At 41.3% G+C, this 21545-nt stretch overlaps 1 protein-coding gene across 1 annotated transcript; it reads left to right on the top strand.

Moving 5' to 3' along the window:
• The first annotated feature begins 669 nt into the window (after nucleotides 1-669).
• Nucleotides 670-20443, top strand: pole (polymerase (DNA directed), epsilon). The gene is made up of 48 exons (XM_042488972.1): nucleotides 670-897; nucleotides 1039-1174; nucleotides 1263-1343; nucleotides 1624-1668; nucleotides 1752-1844; nucleotides 2878-3032; nucleotides 3111-3255; nucleotides 3342-3422; nucleotides 3525-3632; nucleotides 3710-3820; nucleotides 3948-4033; nucleotides 4136-4255; nucleotides 4365-4497; nucleotides 4993-5106; nucleotides 5198-5410; nucleotides 5500-5607; nucleotides 5722-5850; nucleotides 5936-6038; nucleotides 6157-6303; nucleotides 6419-6564; nucleotides 7080-7228; nucleotides 7368-7460; nucleotides 7873-8175; nucleotides 8300-8495; nucleotides 8660-8874; nucleotides 9833-9935; nucleotides 10042-10122; nucleotides 10204-10326; nucleotides 10500-10709; nucleotides 10875-11087; nucleotides 11186-11329; nucleotides 11422-11562; nucleotides 11678-11831; nucleotides 12561-12667; nucleotides 12836-13012; nucleotides 13129-13352; nucleotides 13608-13828; nucleotides 13939-14143; nucleotides 14927-15100; nucleotides 15433-15558; nucleotides 16733-16865; nucleotides 17029-17242; nucleotides 17328-17459; nucleotides 17659-17852; nucleotides 17948-18148; nucleotides 18239-18364; nucleotides 19190-19279; nucleotides 19384-20443. Exons 1-48 carry the CDS (start codon nucleotides 830-832, stop codon nucleotides 19504-19506), a joined length of 6894 nt encoding a protein of 2297 aa, XP_042344906.1. The 5' UTR covers nucleotides 670-829; the 3' UTR covers nucleotides 19507-20443.
• The last annotated feature ends 1102 nt before the right edge of the window (nucleotides 20444-21545 follow it).

Genomic DNA, 21545 nt, shown 5'->3' with positions numbered 1-21545 from the left:
GGACTGGCAAGAACTGGGTCAGGAACACCTTCAGCCAGGTGAAACTAACTAAAATCAGATACCAGCATGAGCTGTTTTTCAGCGTTTTTTTGTTTTGTTTTTTGTTTTTTTAGCTGGGTTTTTTTTTGTTTGTTTTTTTTAGCTTTTTCAGCAGCTATAGTATAGTATAGTATAGTATAATATAGTATAGCATAACATAGAGTGGGATATAAAATAATAATAATAATAAACTCAGATTTCTATGTACCATTTTCACATTTTATCATCCTTAATGTTCACAGTCTTGGTTTAGTCCATATATCACCAGCCCATTGCTCTTTATACAGAGTAAGCACAGAATTTCTGAATAGAGAAATGTTAATTTTTTCAATATTAAGAAATCCTTCATTAAACTCATAGTTACAAAACAATGCGTATACATTTTTGTTTTTACCAGTAACATGACAATTTAGCTTTAAACATTAGAAACTGATGATTACACTTACTCTCAGATAGCATGAATGCAACATTTGCATGACTGACAGTATCGTGGTGTTAAACGTCCCACACACCATGAAGCGGTGCAGGAATTTCGATCTGAGTGATTCAGCTGTTTAATAAACAATCTTTGTTCTTTTTCCTCTTCCGTTGCTCTCGCGGCAACTGAAGGAAGGCGCGAAAAATAAGAAAACACAAGCAGCGTCTGTGACAGTAACAGAAAAAACGGAGGACTAACCCTGGAAATAACTTTGTAATACTTTTCAAATGCGGCTTTACGGACAGACTGAGACAAAGTGAGCGGGAGTTTGTTTTATTTCGCCGTGTTGACGCCGGCAGACAGAGATAGAAGATGGTTCTGCAAAACAGTGGACGGTACAAACCAGAGCGGGGACAAGGTGGAGGAGACCAGGAAAACCAGTGAGTTCATTCACTTCAAAGACAAACTAAACGCCTCCTTTTAAATTAGCCCAGACAGCCACAATATACTGTACGTGATGCTTAGTAGAAGAAAGGAGTAAAACGTGAGTTTATTGTCGCTGTTATGTGTGTTTGAAACAGGGACGATGGGTCTTCCATGTCGGCCCTTAAGCGGCTGGAGCGCAGCCAGTTTACCGACGAGATGGACGCTCGCTTCGGCTTCGACAGGATGAAGGAGCCGGGGGAGAAAACAGGCTGGCTCATCAACATGCATCCTGTAAGTCCATGCAAGAGTCACGTGTGGTCTTTTTGAATGTCTTGAGGAGAACATGATTTTAAAAAAAGGGACACTTTTCTGTTTTTAGACTGAGATCCTGGATGATGACAAGAGGATGATCAGTGCTGTGGACTATTACTTCATACAGGAGGATGGAAGCAGGTTTAAGGTGTGTTTGGGGATAAATTATTTTGTAAAAACATAATAATAAACTATGCATCCACTGTGGGTTTTTTGGTGTTATTGTTTTGGTTTGCTAGGTTTGTACATTTCCTTTTCCTTTTTGATATAATTATTCTCAAAAGCACAAATAGGAATCTGATGTATTTTTGGGACTGTAATTGTACTATACTTTGAGTATCTGTTAATATAAACAAATCATTGCATAAGCATACCATGCCTCCACTGCTCTAACATATCCCCCATCTGATATTCATCTTTCTCTGTAGGTGGCCCTGCCATTCAAGCCATATTTTTACATTGCCACTAAAAAGGTAAGTCATTGTGTGTCATTTGGTTTCTATGTGAAGAAATCATATTCAGAAACCTCCTCTCTTAAAGACAAATCTACTTCCAGAACTGCGAGAGAGAAGTTATTTCATACTTGTCGAGGAAGTTTCAAGGGAAGGTGGCGAAGCTTGAAGTTATCCCAAAAGAGGATCTGGACCTGGTGAGAGTTTTGGTTTTAAGTGTCCTTTAACAGCGATACAGTGTTTGCATGCAGGCTACTCTACAACAACAAAGGCTACCATAGAAATAGACTTGAAGAGAACAGCCACATTAATGGTTCAGTGTGTCGGACTTAGGGGGATACAATGCCAGAAATGGAATATAATATAAGTTTGTTTTCTTTCTTTTATAATCAACCGAAAAAAAGACAAATTGCTGTGTTTTTGTTATCTTAGAATGAGCAGTTTATATCGACACAGGGAGCCGGTCCTCGTTCACAGAGTCTGCCATGTCACACCACATTTTTACAGTAGCCCAAAATGGACAAACCAAACACTGGCTCTAAATAAGACCTTTTACATTGTTGCCACCATAGTTCGCAGCCCCTCAGTGACAAGAGCATTGGAAAAACAATATCCAAAAAATAAAAAGGTTTTTATTAATTTTTTTCATTAAACTGCTTTATCAGGTTTTTTTTTTAGCAGTTTATACCACCGGATCCATTAGTTTTGAAGAGGAAAAAACATCTGCAGATAACTCGGTTCCTGGTAAAAACCTCCTAACATCTTGATCTTAAGTCATCAGAGAAAAAATGTGAGCACGCATTAGCATGTGCTGGACTAGAGGTCAGTCTGCGATGGGTCAAACAGTGTAGGAACTGCACTGATTTGTAAGTTGAAACTGCTTTATTCAGTGTTTTTACCAGCTTGAATCAGCTGGTCTGTTTGTATTGGAGAGGAGGAGGCGTTTGCAAATAATTCAGCTCCCAGTAAAAATCCTCCTGAACGAGGAACATTGAACAAATTGTGACCGGGAGTTCACGTTTGGCACATAGAAGTTTCAGCTGACTGCAGTCTGCAAATATCACCACTAGATGCTACTAAAACCCCTAAATCTTAAACACTGACCTTTTAAAGTGTCTAAAATTAAAAAAAAAAAAAAAAGCTGCGAGAAATGAAGATTTTAACACAAGAGCCAGTTTTAAAAACACACTATTGTACTGTTGTTGAATTATGCCTGCCTTTTCTCCTCAGCCGAACCATCTTGTTGGACTCAAGCGAAGCTACGTCAAGCTGTCATTCAACACCGTGGACGACCTCATCAAGGTCAAGCGTGAAATCTCCCCGGCAGTCCGCAAGAACAGAGAGAGGGAGCAGTCCAATGACGCCTACACCTCAATGTTATCCAGGTACCACTCGTCCCAGTAGTTTCTAAACAGGTTCCTGTTCAGTATTTTTTGAACTGACACCACTGTCGTTTTTTTCAGTGCCTTATCAGGCGGCAACGTGGCGTCAGCAGATGAAGAAGGGACGTCAAAGAGTATTTCTGACCAGTTGGACAACATAGTGGACATGAGAGAGTATGACGTGCCCTATCATGTGCGGTTGTCCATCGACCTCAAGATCCACGTGGTAAAGATTTCTGCCTTAATGTTTTAGAGAGTCCTCTGAGATACGCGTGCGTCCTGTTCTGATTATTTTCTGTCTTTATTTCTCAGGCTCACTGGTATAACGTTCGATACAGAGGCAGCGCTTACCCACCAGAGATTGTACGGAGAGATGATCTCGTGGAGCGACCAGTATGAGGATTTTATTAATGCCGCTGTAACATGAGATCTGTCGTTTATTCAGGCTCATGGTTTGCAGTGACTTCAGTAAATCATTGTCTCATGTTTTTTTAGGACCCTGTTGTTTTGGCTTTCGACATAGAGACCACCAAACTTCCACTGAAGTTCCCGGACGCGCAGAGCGATCAGATTATGATGATTTCCTACATGATTGATGGACAGGTGAGTGGTATTCATGATATGTTCTACTGTGTTATCAATGCATGTCGGATTGACTAACTTTTTGTCCACTTTTAAAGGGCTTCTTAATCACAAACAGAGAGATCGTCTCTGAGAATATTGAAGATTTTGAGTTCACTCCCAAACCAGAGTACGAGGGACCATTCACCGTTTTCAATGAGGATGATGAGGTATATAGTTGCCTTAACAGCAGATATACTGCAAATTGAATGAAGATTGAAGCATTTGAAAAATGTTTAACATATAAATGTAATGCTCTGTGGTTACATCAATGTGATAACCTGACTTTGGCTGCAGGCGGCTCTGATTCAGAGGTGGTTTGATCACGTTCAAGAAACCAAACCAAACATCTTTGTAACCTACAATGGAGACTTCTTCGACTGGTGAGCTGTTAATGTGTTTTCTCTATTAAATTATTACACTAACTACTCGTTTGTTATGATGTTTAACTTTCATGTCTCCCTCTTTGTTTCCACTCTTTCAAGGCCTTTCGTTGAGACTCGGGCTGCTCTCCATGGACTGAGCATGCACAGAGAGATCGGTTTCCAAAAGGATAACCAGGGAGAGTACAAGTCCAGTCAAGCCATCCACATGGACTGCTTAAGGTTTGCACACTTTTTGGTTCACGTAAACATACACGTAGGAGTCACGGGTCATTTTGGATTAGTCAGTTTCTAAAATCATCATCCAACCTGCTCTTCTCCTGTGTGTCAGGTGGGTAAAGAGAGACAGCTATCTGCCAGTAGGAAGTCATAATCTGAAGGCAGCAGCGAAGGCTAAACTGGGCTACGACCCTGTTGAGCTGGACCCGGAGGAGATGTGTCGCATGGCAACTGAGGAGCCACAGGTACGCACGTCGTTACAATACCAGAATATTTAACTAAGACAGAAAACTAGTTTACAAAAATGATACTCGATGCCAAGCTAAAAGCAAAATAAAAGTCTTAGGCACTAGGGATGTAACAATACATCAATCCGGATCATTATATTGATTCAATGATCCAGTGTTATTGATCCAAATTATAAAGCATTGATACATGTGGTTGTCTTTAAGATACCCTTTTATTTTGAAATTCCAAGGATACATCTTAGCCAGCACTGATTTTCTTAAATGTGGTTTCATCTGTGCAGTCTTGGGTTGAAAATCTGATTATATATCTGTGTTTTGTTTTTTTTTAAGCTTTGGTGCTTTAAATACTACATAACATATAAATATATACAGAGTTTGACTTAAACATGTGGTATTAATACAGAAGTGGACTCCAGTTTTTACAGCTCGGAAAATAAAGAATCATCTTGAAAGTTTCATTGACTTTTTATTTTTTTCTCTACTTTCTGTTAGACTTTAGCCACCTACTCTGTTTCCGATGCCGTGGCCACATATTACCTGTACATGAAATATGTTCACCCCTTCATCTTCGCTCTGTGCACCATCATCCCCATGGAGCCTGATGAGGTTTGTATCTTGTGTGCGTTTGTAAAAGAAGGCTGAAATTCCCTCAAAATAACATTCATTTTTTAGATTATTCATGTCTTTTCTCTTCCAGGTGCTTCGTAAAGGTTCTGGGACTCTGTGTGAAGCTCTGCTCATGGTGCAGGCCTTCCACGCAAACATCGTCTTCCCCAACAAGCAGGAGCAGGTCTTCAACAAACTGACTGACGATGGCCACGTCTTGGACTCAGAAACCTACGTGGGCGGTCACGTGGAGGCGCTGGAGTCTGGAGTGTTTCGCAGTGACATCCCCTGCCGTTTCAAAATGGTACATACGAGGTCAACTTACAGCTGGTTGTTTGCTTCACTGCTTTTTGTGCGTTTATGACGTGACCGTTTGGTCTTTTGGGTTGACAGAATCCAGCTGCGTTTGACTTCCTGCTGCAAAGAGTTGAGAGGACGATGCGACATGCCATTGAGGAAGAGGAGAAAATTCCTTTAGAGCAAGTTACCAATTTTAATGAGGTATGTTGACTTGCAACTCTCACCTGGATGAGTTTCTTTTAAATAAGTTTCCCATATTTGTGATATCATTTAAAAAAGTTTAAGGTATAAAATATGTTTTTGTTTTTTTCACAGGTATGTGAGGAGATCAAAAAGAAACTGACTTCCTTGAAGGAGGTCCCAAACAGGATCGAATGCCCCCTTATCTACCATCTGGACGTTGGGGCGATGTACCCCAATATCATCCTCACTAACCGCCTGCAGGTAAAAGCAAAATCAAAAGAAATACACACATGATAAAATGTATAGAGAAGCATTAAATTCAGTACTTTATTTTCTGCTTTTACAGCCATCTGCTATGGTTGACGAGGCCACTTGTGCCGCCTGTGACTTCAACAAGCCTGGAGCCGCCTGCCAGAGGAGGATGACCTGGCAATGGAGAGGGGAGATCAGTAAGTTAATGTTGTACAATTGTGTTTTTATGTGACTCAAACCTGCCAGCGTTGCCTCTAAAGCGTCCATTTGGGGATGAATGCGGTAAAAGTTGCATCTGTCCCCCTTCATCTGCAGTGCCTGCCAGCCGCAGCGAGTTCCACCGCATCCAGCAGCAACTTGAGTCTGAGAAGTTCCCTCCATTTTTCCCCAATGGTCCACCGCGGGCCTTCCACACTCTCAACAGGGAAGAGCAGGCCAAACACGAGAAGAAACGTCTGGGAGGTACTTTATTTGTTTTTGTTTGTTTGTTTTTTATCGCTCCTTAGATTTTGGTTTAAAATAATTCTCAATTACTGGGTGCCAAAGAATAGTTCCACCTGTCTTGTCTCTGTCTCAGACTACTGTAAGAGGGCCTACAAGAAGACGCACGTCACCAGGCTGGAGGAGCGAGTCACCACCATCTGTCAGAGAGAAAACTCCTTCTACGTGGACACAGTGAGAGCTTTCAGAGATCGGCGTTACGAATTCAAAGGACTGCACAAGGTGTGTTTTTGTATTTAAAACACTGAAATATAATTTAGAGCACTGTTTTCAGTTAATTACATGTTTCTGTATATTCGCTTCCCCCATTATTCTCAAGAAATGTACACACAGTTTGAACATAGAGTTATACATACAACACTTTTCATAGAAAAGCATATCAAACACTAATGACAACTATACACATCACATTAAATCCTCTGGATTAAAATCGTAGTTAGCAGCAGACTAATGCTGGTTTAGTAACAGGATAGGCTTATGTGTAAAACAGACCTGTTGGTGGGCATAAGTTGGTATTCTCCATTTAAAATGTGAGGAGTCAGAAGATAAACTGTTAGAAAGTCTGAGCTGAGTTTTTGTTGTGAGTTGTCTGAAAAGAGTGCGCTACACTCTAAAGTAAATGTGCCGCTGTACGGTCTTGCAAATTAAGCCATTAAATATACTGTAGTTGAAATTCTTCTTGCATGTCAAAATGACTCGCTGTAAAGTCTTTGCTTCTCGTGCTTACTTTGTTGTAGGTGTGGAAGAAGAAACTCTCGGCAGCTCAGGACAGTGGAGATGCTGCTGAGATAAAGCGCTGCAAAAACATGGAGATCCTGTATGATTCTCTTCAGCTGGCTCATAAATGTATTCTCAACTCTTTCTACGGCTACGTCATGAGGAAAGGGTAAGAGACCATTTTTTAACTCGCGCTGTTGCACGAGCTCTTCAGCCGCTGCAGCGGGCAAAATCTGTCAGTGCTGAGAGATTGACAGCATTGTGCTGCGGAGCTCATGTGGTCTGTGCTGCCTTTGTGTTCCCATCAGGGCGCGCTGGTACTCCATGGAGATGGCTGGCATTGTGTGTTATACCGGAGCCAACATCATCACTCAGGCCAGAGAGCTCATCGAACAAATAGGGTGAGTGTCATATCGATAATAAGATATCTCATCACAGAAATTACCTTTCTGGTCAGTGCGAGGTCAGCTCCAGCGCAGGAGAGATGGAGCTGGAATTGATCCGCCGTCTTGTTTAATAACGATTCATCAGCAGATTCCAGCCAATGTTTGGGCTTGTGTCCAGCTCCCGCAGTATTGTTTTTGTCTTACTTTCTTTTGCTTTTACCCTGGTATTTTAGTCGCAAATATTGTTTATGTTGCAGGTCAAACACATGGTTACATAACTGAGGGATATCAGCGTTGAACAGCGACATGTTCTTACTCACTAAAATAAAAGGCATCAAGCACGATCCTATTTTGTGGACCTAAAAACACAGATAAATTTCTGTTTCATACACGTCACGACTTTAACATCTACTCCTCTGTGATTCAGGAGGCCCCTCGAGTTGGACACTGACGGTATCTGGTGTGTCCTCCCCAACACCTTCCCCGAGAACTTTGTGGTGAAAACCAGCAACGAGAAGAAGCCCAAGGTGACCATCTCTTACCCGGGGGCCATGCTGAACATCATGGTGAAGGAGGGATTCACCAACGATCAGTACCACGAGCTGGTCGACCCCGCGACCCTCAATTACAACATCAGGTCGGAGAACAGCATCTTTTTTGAGGTGGACGGACCGTACCTGGCCATGATCCTGCCCGCCTCGAAGGAGGAAGGGAAGAAGCTGAAGAAAAGGTATGGTTTAGTTTTTCTTTGATTAAATGTTCTAGGATTTGACTTCTGTGGATTTATTTCCAACATCAGTGAATGATCGAGGTTCATTGATTACGATGATTTAGGATTTCTCTGGTCCTTTTAGGTACGCTGTGTTTAATGAGGACGGCTCTCTGGCTGAGCTGAAGGGTTTTGAAGTGAAGAGGAGAGGAGAGCTCCAGCTCATTAAGATTTTTCAGTCGTCAGTGTTTGAGGCTTTTCTCAAAGGTACCTCTCTGGAAGAGGTGTACGCCTCCGTGGCCAAAGTGGCCGACTACTGGCTCGACGTTCTGTACAGCAAGGTAAAACCCTGTAAGATGACAATGTCATGACAACGTGCTTTCAAAAGTGTTTTGAGAAACATAGATTAACAAATATATGAATATGAAGTATAATTTGCGCAGGACGCTCAGTTGTTTCATTATCTTCACAAAACGCTGATTGATTTGTCTCTCTGGTTTTCCAGGCTGCAAACATGCCAGATGCAGAGCTGTTTGAGCTGATTTCAGAGAATCGTTCGATGTCCAGAAAACTGGAGGACTACGGAGAGCAGAAGTCCACCTCTATCAGCACAGCCAAGAGACTGGCTGAGTTCCTGGGAGACCAAATGGTGAAAGATGCTGGTCTGAGCTGTCGTTATGTCATCTCCAGAAAGCCAGAGGGTTCACCTGTCACAGAGAGGTGAGACAACAGCTCTGAAATGACATATAATATGTCAAATCATTTTGTAACTTAAGGTGGGCAAGAGCTTGATCTCTTTAATATTCTCATAATTTCAGTACAGACAATTTAATTTGTTATGGCAGATAAAGCGCAGGTGTAATTTTTAACATCAATGATGGCTGTGTTGTATTTAAAAAATATTTTCATATCCGGAAAGATGGTCTTTTCATAAAACTGTGCTGTTTGTGTAGTAGAAAGATGCATATACTTTTGAAATTGCTGGTACATGACCAGAGAAGACGGATGAAAAGGGCTTTGGCATTTAATTTTGCTCAAAAGGTAGAAAACGTACAACTACCAGAATTCACCGAACCAATAAACTATTTACTGTTCACTCTCTCCCCTGTTACAACCAAACAAAAACAACATTTTGATGTTGATTAGCCAGGTCTTTGGAGCTGAGAAAGTAGGCAGGCTTTAAACTTTTCCACTGCTGATGTGGTTTGTCTGTGTCCAAACAAATGCAACACTATGAGCATGTTAAAGGGAAGATGATTTGAAAGTATGCGCTGTGTGTGCTATTTGTGTGATTAATCATGCCCCTCCCATGTCTATGAAGGCCTGGTTTGTACCTCTCGAGCATAACAACGCCTTAAAATTAAGAATGTATCACTAGTACTATTATAGTAATAGTACAGTACAGTCTTTGTTTTATGTGTAGCGACGTCAATTATCGTCTGTAGTTGTGGACATTTGTTTGTCAGTTTCGTCTCCATCCCGTCTTTCTCCGTCTATATCCACACAGTTATCTAGTAAAGGCACAAAATGCCAGCTTTTCTGATGTTAGCAGGACCGAAATAAAATGTCAGGGTTGCTTTTCCAACGTTAAATGTTTCTAAAGAGCAAGCACTTTGTAATATTACCAGAAGTGAAAGCTTTGATCTTAACGCTGATTCATTGTGTCTGTCTCCATCAGAGCCATTCCTCTGGCTATCTTCCAGGCGGAGCCCAGTGTGAAGAAACATTTCCTTCGTAAGTGGCTGAAGATGCCCAGCCTGCATGACCTGGACATCCGCTCTGTGAGTTTTTTATTCAAACACTTAATGTATGTGAACACTTCTGGTTTTCTGTGTGAATGCGTTTGTGCTCTCTGACATTAAAATTTTTGTTGATGGGCTTTTTCAGATCCTTGACTGGAGTTATTACATAGAGAGGTTGGGTAGTGCCATCCAGAAAATCATCACCATCCCTGCAGCTCTTCAACAGGTAAAAAAGACAACCCATTTATTTGGACCCTCATCTTTTCTGGACTTATTTACAATTATAAGTGTTTCTGCTCATCATCAGGTGAAGAATCCGGTTCCCAGAGTGAGGCACCCTGACTGGCTTCACAAGAAACTCCTGGAGAAAAATGATATCTACAAGCAAAAGAAGATCAGTGAGCTGTTCACCAGTGAGGGCAAGAGACAGGTTTGTTTCACTCACAGCAAAAATGTCAACACAGTTGTCTTTCATCATGCATTTTAGAGATACACTGCTTTAATCAGAAAAACTTGGGATATTCAGATGTTTACCAAGCTGAGTTTCCTCTAGTAACAGTTATTTTGCACTTTTTCTTTTCTAAATGTCTTCTTGTCTTTCAGGTGGCCCATCAGCCTCTTGAAGCAGGTCAAACCGCAGACATAGAGGACTTTGGGATGCCAGCCAGACCTCTGCAGCCAGCCATCCTCATCAGCACCAAGCGGAAGCGAGCTTCACAGGGAGAGGACAGCCAGGTGGAGTCTCAGGATGTCGAGCTCACCCAGTCCTGGAGAGAGATTCTGGGGCCACCGCCGCCCATGGGAACAACACGGGTGAGCTCACAGCCACAAGCAGTGTGTCGCCTCGTGTCTTTTCCAGGAATTTTTAAAGCCTTCTGAACATACTGGAAAAGATATTCTTTTGAGACGATTTCAGATTTGTTCAATTATTTGCGGAGATGTATTACAAAACTTTCCAAAACTACTCTCTGTATTCAGGAGGAGCGTCTAGTGTGGCTGCGTTACCATAAGAAGAAGTGGGAGCTGCAGCTGAGGCAGAGGAAGGAGAGAAAGAAGAGGAGGAGGCTGCTGGATGGTGAGGCTCAACCGGTAGGAGGAGGAGTCATCAGAGACGGCCCCACCACTGGGCTGGGAAGCTTCCTCCGCAGAACGGCTCGCAGCATCCTGGACATGCCATGGCAAATTGTGCAGGTGGGGAAAAGTCACGCCATTTTTATTCTCAAGTCAGTTGAAAAAAAAATCCAAAGAAGATCATCTAATTTTGTCTCATGTGACGGCCTGCCTCTCAGATTGCAGAAACTAGTCACCCTGGTCTGTACAAGTTATGGGCTGTGATCGGACACGACCTCCACTGCATGAAGCTCAACATCCCTCGTGTCTTCTACGTCAACCAGAAAGTCCCAAAACAGGAAGAGGGAGCCACATACAAAAAGGCACGCAATGTAGAAATGCAGTAGAAATGCATTGCAATTATAATAAATGTGTTCTCATAACAAGTTGACCAAATAATATTTTTTGGCTTCAGGTGAACCGCATGCTGCCTCGCTCCAACATAGTGTACTACCTCTATGAGTACTGTGTACCAGAGGACATGTACCAGGAGCACATCAATGAAATCAACGCTGATCTGTCTGCACCTGACATAGAAGGAGTTTATGAAACACAGGTATCACATTTATACACCTGCATTAATTGTTCTGTAAGTGTGTGTACAACGTTCCTCTGAGTCCTGTTTATCTGCCGTTACAAACAGAACTCAGCATTAATGTCATCTCTCTCAGGTCCCGTTGCTGTTTCGTGCACTGGTGCAGCTCGGATGTGTGTGTATGGTCAATAAACATGTTGTGAGGGATCTGGCTGGCAGGGAGGCGGACACGTTTGATCTGGAGCATCTGGAGATGAGGTCTCTGGCCCAGTTCAGCTACCTGGAACCTGGTAAGACCTGTTTCTCACACTAGTCACTCTGAAATGATGTCAAAATTATCCTGTAGAGATTGTTGTTTTAATTTCTTTTTTATGTACTGTTTGCTTTTACTTTAACCTAATATTTGGCCTTATATCGTGGGATCCTGCTCATGACATTTGTTATGTTGACAAGTTTTAAATCACTCACTCTGTTTACAGACACAGAATATAAATTTTTTGCCCTTACTCTGAAAAAGCCAATATTCCTACTAAGCTGTTTACATGGCTGATGAAATAAATAATCCACTAACATTGCCATTTTCATACAGCCATACATACTCCAATTAGCGTGGCCAAACATGTTTGTCATGTCAAAATTCGGAAAAGCAGAGCTGTTAAAGCCGTTTGTGTTATTTAGCTTTTTTTGCATCAGAAAAGGACTTATTTGACCGTGAAAACACAGCCTCGCCTTTTTAATCCTTCATCCACCTTCTTGAAAAGGTTGACATTGCCATATTTTCTCATATCCCAACACTCTGGTAATATCCAAGACTTTCATAATGTTTAAAAGTAGATGCATTTCTCCCTCCAGCCAGAAATGTTGGCGTTTCTTTTTGGCATAGATCTCTACCACAGCCTTTCAAACTATTGGCAATTTGGTTTGTGTGCAATGCGAAAAAAGCCACATTCCAAATATCTAATAGAGAAATAAGGCTGTGCATGTAAACTTATTCACTGTGTTTTGTTTCCTCCTCTTAGGAAGTGTTCGCCACATGTACTTGTATCATCACAGTCAGGGTCACAAGGCTCTGTTTGGCCTGTTCATCCCCTCTCAGCGCAAAGCCAGCATCTTTATCCTGGACACAGTAAGAACAATACACTTTTTCATTTCTTCCACTGTCATTGTGTTGGGTGTTTTAACTCTTATCTTGTTAAACGAGGCTCCTCCAATGGAAACAACTGCATGCTTAATGCGTCCCTTCCCAGTTGGCAGAGAACAACCCTCAAGGTTCGTCTTTATTTTATCTCATAAGGTCAGAAGCAACCAGATGCCCAACCTGACTAACCTCTACACCGCTGAACGCACTGCTCTCCTGGAGAAGACGACCGAAGAGCTCCTGCCTCCAGAGAAACACAACTTTGAAGTCCGAGCAGAAAACGATGCAAAGGCTATTTACCGCGCGCTGCAACGCATACTGCTAAACTACAAGGTAAAACACAGTGAGGCTAATACTTTGAATGATTACATACAAAGAGGATCGTAATTATGTTCATGTGATTGAGTTGGTGAGTTGGTGTATGATCTGGTGTTTGTTGCTGTTTACAGGAGGAGCGTCGTGGGCCCACCCTCATCGCGGTGCAGTCAAACTGGGAGCTGCGAAGGTTAGCAGCAGGGATGCCGGTGCTAGAGGAGTTCCCAGTTGTGCCAGTACATGTGGTTGATGAGATCAGCTATAACGTGTTAGACTGGCAACGCCACGGTGCCCGACGCATGATCCGCCACTACCTCAACCTGGACAGCTGCCTGTCGCAGGCTTTCGACATGGCCAGGTACGACCGCCACGCTGCTCGCTCTTGGGGTTTCATATTCCCACTACATAGGTGGCTGGCCTGGAGGGGACAGAGTGGACAGTTCTGTTATTTTATTTATTTTTTGATCACTTATTTAAGTCAAAGGCCTTAACCAGTGCCCTGGCATGCTTAATTTGTTGCTATAGTCTCTGATAGAGTGTATTTTTAGCATTTAGAGTTTGTTTCAAGAAACATTTGAACTTTTAGAGTCAATATATTGTCTCTTGTTTTCAGGTATTACCACTTACCTGTGGGGAACTTGCCTCAGGATGTGTCCATCTTTGGCTCAGACTTGTTCCTGGCAAGACATCTACGGAAACACAACCACCTGCTGTGGCTCTCACCAACAGCCAGACCCGACCTCGGAGGAAAAGAGGCCGACGACAGTCGTCTGGTCATGGAAAGCGATGACAGGGGCTCCATGGAGATCAATGCTCAAGGATGTTATTCCACAGGTACTCACTTCCTCTTCATCCATGAAAAAGCAAAAGATCATGAAGGAATTTCACCTTTTTGTAGCATCTTTCTCTGCATTTACAGATCTTTCTGTTTCTGTTTCTTTCAGTGTGCGTGGAGTTGGACCTGCAGAGCCTGGCGGTGAACACCATCCTCCAATCACAGCATGTCAATGACATGGAGGGCGGAGCAAGTCTGGGTGTCAGTTTTGATGTGATCCAGCAGGCCTCATTGGAGGACATGATGTCAGGGAACCAGGGAGCCACCTCTCTTGCTAGCTATGATGAGACTGCTCTCTGCTCCAACACCTTCAGGTGTGTAAGGATCTGTGGTGCAGGATTATTTAAGTCCACGCACATATTAGGAGTGGAGGGGAAGCAGTTTACATTATTATCTTGATACTTACCTTCTACAGTTTTGTTTCAATTTATAACTTTTAAAAAAAAACATTATTATTATTTTTATAAATTTTTTTTTTTCCATCTGGCAATGTCCGCCTTCATAGTACATTACGTATTATGTAGATTATTCGGAGGCCAGAGTTCAGCGAGCAGTTTGGCAGTCAGTCAAGCTAACGTTAACTGTCGGAGCGGGCAGCCTCCCTAAAATGGGCAATGGAGCCCGTCAGCCAGTCTCATCCTCATGGAAGGAAAGCATTTGTGCACAGTTTGCATTCTACAATCTCCCAAAAGAGAAAAAGTTTGGCATGACTCATTCAATATGCAAGGTTTGCAAAATTAAAGTCAAGTCAGTCAGGGAACACTCCACATGTCTGGGCACAAATCGTACACCTTCACCTAGATTTGAAAATGCTTACTTTTGTCTTAGGTTCGCCTTTGTGTGTTTACATTATTGCGATCCTTTTTTGAAAATAAAAACTCACAGCAAACTGGATTAAATCCTGAGTTTAGTGCTGAATTGAGAATTTACTTTACATTGAATTGTGACCCCAAGAATCGAAATTGAAACCTGAGGCACCAAAAGTTTTACAGCCCTCATGCATGTGGTCTAACCATACAGGTGTAGCAAGGAAACATGGCACATTTTATTTGTTGTTTTTTGCTCACCTCAGTGTGTGCTCTGTGTTGTCTGAGCAGGATTTTGAAGAGCATGGTGGTTGGATGGGTCAGAGAGATCACACAGTACCACAATGTGTATGCAGACAACCAAGTGATGCACTTCTACCGCTGGCTGCGCTCCCCCAGCTCTCTGCTCTACGACCCTGCGCTGCACCGCACCCTGCACAACATGATGAAGAAGGTGTTTCTGCAGTAAGTGCCACACTGCCCTCTATACAGCGAAAAACATCTAGGATTTATTTAATCACAAACCTTGAAAGATTTGTTTTGAAATAATTGTAAAATTCTTTGTGTACAATGTATCAGGCACCTGTTGAGACTCAAGACATTAACTTCTCACCTTGGGCCATTCATTATTAATGTCTTGTTTTAACTTAGATTAAGTCCCTGTTAAGGAATTTGACAAGATCCTCATTGCAATACTTTCATATTTTTTCTCTCATTGGTATTTCCCCACCTTTTGATATAGATAACAGCTACAGTGTGATCATCTTTGATTAATCATTGTCTCATTCTGCCGTCAGGTTAGTTTCAGAGTTCAAACGTCTTGGCTCCACTGTGGTGTACGGAAACTTCAACAGGATCGTGTTGTGCACTAAGAAACGAAGGATAGATGACGCCATTGGCTATGTGGAGTACATCACCAACAGGTCAGACAGTTGTGTATCTTTGAATTATAAAGGAATGTTATCACTCGTTTTATGCAATTTAATGTTATAAATATTATCATTTATACATACAAAATGATTGAACTACATCCATCCATAAAAAATCTAAATTTGAAACAAATTGGCCTGTATTTAAAGTAAAAACAAAATCCTTTTCAGTATTTGTATTGGTTTATCTTTAGTAGTCTGACATGAAAGCCAGAACACTAAAATCAGGGGAAAAAAACACTTTTCCATTAGAGCAGTTAGTTGTTTGTTGGAGATAGTGTTGCAGTCTCCATCATGGGAAGTAATTTCTATAAAGCAAACATAAAAGATAACAACGAGCCATTAGACTAATGGAGGAAAAAAGTTGTTAGTGAGGTTCGGCCAATATATTGAAATAAAATCAATATTGTTACTTGAAACTAAATATCTCATGGGATTTTGGTTATTGGAATATTGCAATGATGAACACCAAGTGTTTTTCTGGCCTTCAATGCAGCATTACAGCAGCATTTCTGAAATCATCTGTGGTAAACAAACAACAGTGTTTTTAAGTGTTTGGTCAGTGTTGCTAATGATCTTTTTTTTTTTTTTTTATCTTCCTGTGTTTGAATTTCGTTTAAAAGTACAGTAGTCCTCTCCAAAATATAACCTTATAGGTAAAATCCCAAGTATTTCTGTTTCATTGTCTTTGCGTCACCTATTTCAATAAGCAGCAAGTGCAGGTGTTTATGTTCACTTGTTTTTGAACTTCCATAGTCCATGTGCTTATGCCTCTTTTCTTTGTTTATTGGGCCAAATTAACTATTTACTCACAATACTAGCAGAAATGGCCAAAAAACATTGTTTCACACAAAAGTGGCCTAAAGAGCAGGTCTATTGCATTTGCTCTGACCTCTCTGGTGGACCAGCCACTGCTGGGTGATGAAAAAAACGTGTCACTAACTGTGTGTTGCTCTTTATTTTTCCTGGGACTGTTGCCAAAGACACCCAGTTTTTCATCAGTGGCCCACTGACTCCGTCACTATTGTGTTACCGATTTGGCAATGGATGACCCAACAGACAGTTAATCAAATGAACATTTTTAAGATTATTTTTTTTTCTTTAACTTTCCAGTCTCTCCTAATATATTTTAACTAAAAAATCACTTCCCTCACTGTTTCTCTTCTAGCATCCACTCCAAAGAAATCTTCCACTCTTTGTCCATCTCCTTCTCCCGATGTTGGGAGTTCCTGCTGTGGATGGATCCCGCCAACTACGGAGGCGTGAAGGGCAAACTGCCCTCCAGCCTAATGTATGGAAAGGTAATTCAAACTGCAACTTCCTGCTTCTTACAGTATATTTTCACCAATGAAAGTCACACCAAAAAAAATCTAGACTAATAAATCGCACTACATGTAAGAGAACAAAAATAAACATTTTTGATTTGGGGCTGAACTGTCGCCTCCTCTATGGTCCTTTTTTCAGGAAGGAGCCGGACAGAAGAAAAAGAGCAGAGGGGAGGGAGATGAGGAAGGCAGTGAGGATGAGGATGAGGATGGAGCTGATGCAGAGGAATATGACGATGAAGGTGATGAAGAGACAGATGAGGTGGAGGAGCTGATTGAAAGCAACTGGAACATCATGCAGTATCTGCCCCAAACTGCCTCCTGTCAGAAATACTTCCTCATGATTGTCTCCGGTAAAAATAAGTTTATACACAGTAGATTTTTTTTGTTCTTGTTTTTTCACTCTACCAACTCTCACACACAAACTTTCCACACCAGCCTACATTGCAGCGGTGTACCACAGCATGAAAGAGGAGCTGAGACGAAACGCTCCAGGAGCAACTCCCATCAAGAGACGCGGAGGCACCCAGGCTTCCCAGCAGGCCGTGGGGGATTTGAGTGCTCTTCCGGGTAAGATGGTGTTTGAGAAGGTGCTTTATTTACTAAAGTGCTCCCTTGTGTTTTTAAGGAACTTCACATTACACTCATTAGAGTCACCACAGACTAGTGTCTGTAATACTTCAACCTATGAAGGGGAGCTTTTAATCGGATTTTCATAGATTTCCTCTCACATGTTTTTTTTTTTTTTTTTTAAACTCTCCCCCTATAGGAATGATCTCCTTCTCCCAGGAATATGTGTCCAGCGAGCTGACACAGAACTTCTTCACCATCACTCAAAAAATCCAGAAAAAGGTGACGGGTACCCGCAGTGTCAGCCAGCCCTCAGAGATGTTCCCCGTCTTGCCCGGATCCCACCTGCCACTCAATAACCCGGCACTGGAGTTTATCAAATATGTCTGCCAGGTATATTACTAACAACACCAATTTATGACGCTCTTTTCATGTGCAGCATGATTTTTATCTCTTCACATGGCAGTTCCATCTTTTTTCCTGCTCAGGTCCTCTCATTAGATGCCAACATAGTGAACCAGGTGAACAAGCTGAAGAGAGACCTCCTGCGTCTGGTAGACGTCGGAGAGTTTTCAGCGGAAGCTCAGTTCTGTGACCCCTGTAACTCCTACATCCTGCCCGAGGTCATCTGCCACCACTGCAACTTCTGCCGTGACCTCGACCTCTGCAAAGACCCATCTGTGGCACAAGTGAGACAAGGAGCCCTGATAGGCATAATATTTAAAGCTGTTATTACTCCTTTTATTCCAGTTAGATGAACTGTGTTTTCCTCTCCTCAGGATGGATCAGTTTTGCCTCAGTGGTTCTGCTCCAACTGCCAGGCGCAGTACGAGACTGAGTCTATTGAGATGTCTCTGGTGGAAGCTCTGCAGAAGAAACTGATGAGCTACACACTGCAGGACCTGGTGAGTTTGATTTTTTTTTTTTTTTTACTGAATAGATAAAATATCCTAACAAAAAAACTTCGGCATGTCCGGTGTCCTAGTTATTACATATACACAGGGTGTCTGCAGGTCCTTCCAAAGTCTTAAAATGTCTTAAATTGAACTGTATAAATATTAGGCCATAAAAGAGATTAAATAGTTTAAATGTATGAAGTTGTAATTGCCACAAACATTTTATCTAATGACATTTATCTGTCTTTTAGTTTATTTTTGTCAAAATTAGTTAAGCTCTTTTGTGTGAAAATCCACGTTTGTGATGTTACAAATCATTTAACCTACCCTTTTATTTTATACTCTATCTTACCTGTTGGCAAAATGCAGATGAACCTACCTGACTCTAATAAAATATTCCTACATAAAGCATACCTTTATTCTTACCTGCAATGCTTGAATAAGAACAAGATTATTTGTCCAAAAATCAGTCTTATATTTGGCTAAAAATTACCTTAAATGTCATAAAAGCATTAAATTTAAACGTGTCTGATACCTGTAGACATCCTGATGCCAAAAACTGCTGTTTACCTTTATTGTATGCCATCCCAAATTTCCTGTCTGCATATTGACAGCCACTATCAAAAAATGACCAAAAAAATGATCTTAAAAAGCAAGTTTTAACACAACAAATTATTGCAGGAGAATATTTTCTTTAGTAAAGGCAAGGACAGTTGGCAGGTCAGTAATGTATTGGACACTATCAGTCTCACCAAGTTAATGTCTAAAATGTTGGTACTGAAACATTCATGAATTGTCATTGTTTGTTATGCAACACCTATTATTTTTTTTTAGGTGTGTGCAAAATGTAAAGGAGTGAAGGAAGCAAACATGCCCCTGTACTGCAGCTGTGCTGGAGACTTTGACCTCACATTTCCAGCCAAGGTATCAACTCTGATATACATTCATTCATTCATTTAGTTAAGTGATTACAGCATACGATTGACATTGTTCTCACAGCGTTTTTTCTCCCGTCTTCCATTTTTCAGAGCTTCTCTGAGCAGATCACAGTGTTTCGGAACATAGCGTCCCACTACAACATGGGCTTCCTGGAGGAAACCATCGACTGGTTGCTTGTAATGAGCCCACACATCAGCCAGAGCGCTCGCTGAAGGTCCGATACTCCCTCAGCTGCATCTGTGGCAACTAATTCTCAATCTGGGAAAGACCTGATTCTGAAACTTTCCCAGTTAATGCACTGGTTTTTCAGCCTCGATGATGGTTGACGCGGTGCAATCAGGACACTGATGAGGCAGCTTGGTGGACTGTTAATAAATATAAAGAGTTTTAACTGTGAGTATGAAGGTTTTCAATGCTCAGAAACTTTACTCAGTGCTGTAGAGATGGACTGCAGTTCTGCCTCAAAGGGAGAAGCGTAAACATCCTGAGTGCCATCGACTCTGGGGACCTTCATTAATCAGCAGTCACACATCATCTGAGCTTCCTCCTCGTTCGGCTGCTAATGTGTCTGTTATGGCTCGTGACCTCAACTGCTCCGACTTCACTCCACTTTCTCCATCAGCTCTGTGAACCAAGTGAGACAAGTCTGATTTCGCTTGAAAAGTCTGTAAAGACATTAAATCTTATCTAAGAATACGTCCTTAATGGGTTTTTCTTTAATTAACTTAAAATAAATCTTTCAAAGGTCTTAATTGTAAAGTGGGATTTTATAGTAACATCCTTTTTCCCCTTTTTTGACTACACAAATGCTTCTCACATTAAAGTCCTGCAGATTAGAATAGTGGAACCAACAACGCATTTTTTCACCTCTACATTGTCGTGAGTGTGTTTTATAACATTGTGAATATTGTGAAATTTCAAACCTTTTTAAGGTGGAGGCTTCAAATAAGCCCACTCAGTTTCCTGCCTTTTCCTGTACTATATACTATTTGTTATTTCTGTGTATTTTGTGTATTTTTGTGTATTTTAGAATCAAAACATTTTGTTCCTGCTCAGAGCAGAGCAGATCCACTGTGTCCTGGACGCCATAGGGAAGTGAAGATTTAAATAAAATTTGCTGTTATACCATTATGTCACAGCATGGCTGATACCAGCACAAAGTAATATACAGGGCTCTGTTTATTTTTTGCGAAAAGCTTTTCAAACTTGGCACGATGGGAATCGAGGCAGTGGAATCCCATATGCAGACAAACGAAGACACCAAGAAAACCAGTTAAATAATTGCAGGTATTACCCAGTTCTGTTCTCTCCGAGTCTCTGCAACAAGAAAAAAAAAGTCATGTTTTATGTTACCACTAATATTTAGGCAAAATTGTCCCAAACCCAAAGTAACTAAAGTTGGTTCATGTTTTCCTGTTTGTGTTTTTTGTGAAATTGGCCTTGAATGTTATTCGGTGTAGATTTAAGAGTCTTTATATGTCTAAACTGCTGGTGTGTCCTTGCCATTTTCTGGCAGTTGTGAAAGTAAATTTGGCTCTTTAATGTTTTAGATTTTTATGTTTTAGAACTTACTGGGAAAATCTCAACCTGTAAGTCTTCATCCTTATGATAGTTGTCACTTTTTTTTTTTCAAGCTTGGCAATTATCCAGTTTTCAGTGATATGAAAAGTTTCAGTGTTGTTTTATCATTATCAGATGACAATAATTTGGTGATTGGTGATCACGGCAAGCTACTCTTGATCACAATGATCTTAACCCGTTCACCTTCATCTCTTTAACCTCATTGTCCCACATGACTCACTTTGCCTGCTAATGGGCGTCTCCCAGACCGGTAATCACATTTTAGACTCTGATCTGAGGCACAATTAGATTTGCGGCATAGAGCTTCTTACTTACACACGCTGTACATGATGGTTGACGGATAGAGGAGCGCTCAGAGTGCTACATTAGAGTTACTACATTTTTTCACATTTTAAATTGTTGATCAAAACATCTCGGATCAGACGGCTATTGTTGACCTTGGATCTGAAATGGATAGACAAAACCACAACCCTTAAAGATATATCAATAATGAAGTTTTAGCTCTTTAAATGTCATGAACACACAATTTACTGCCCTCCATCCATTGTGGCAGATATCGATCCATTAGACTTTAATCTAATGTCATTTTTCACCACTGACATTTGTATTGCTCTCAGGCGTCCAGATGGATTCACACTTCCCCACAATCTTATTAGGGAAACCATTTTAT

Source organism: Plectropomus leopardus, chromosome 6 (assembly GCF_008729295.1).
Source record: "Plectropomus leopardus isolate mb chromosome 6, YSFRI_Pleo_2.0, whole genome shotgun sequence".
NCBI classification, from domain to species: Eukaryota; Metazoa; Chordata; class Actinopteri; order Perciformes; family Serranidae; genus Plectropomus; species Plectropomus leopardus.
Note: the sequence above shows the minus strand (reverse complement) of the source record. Positions and strands in the feature narration are given on the sequence as shown.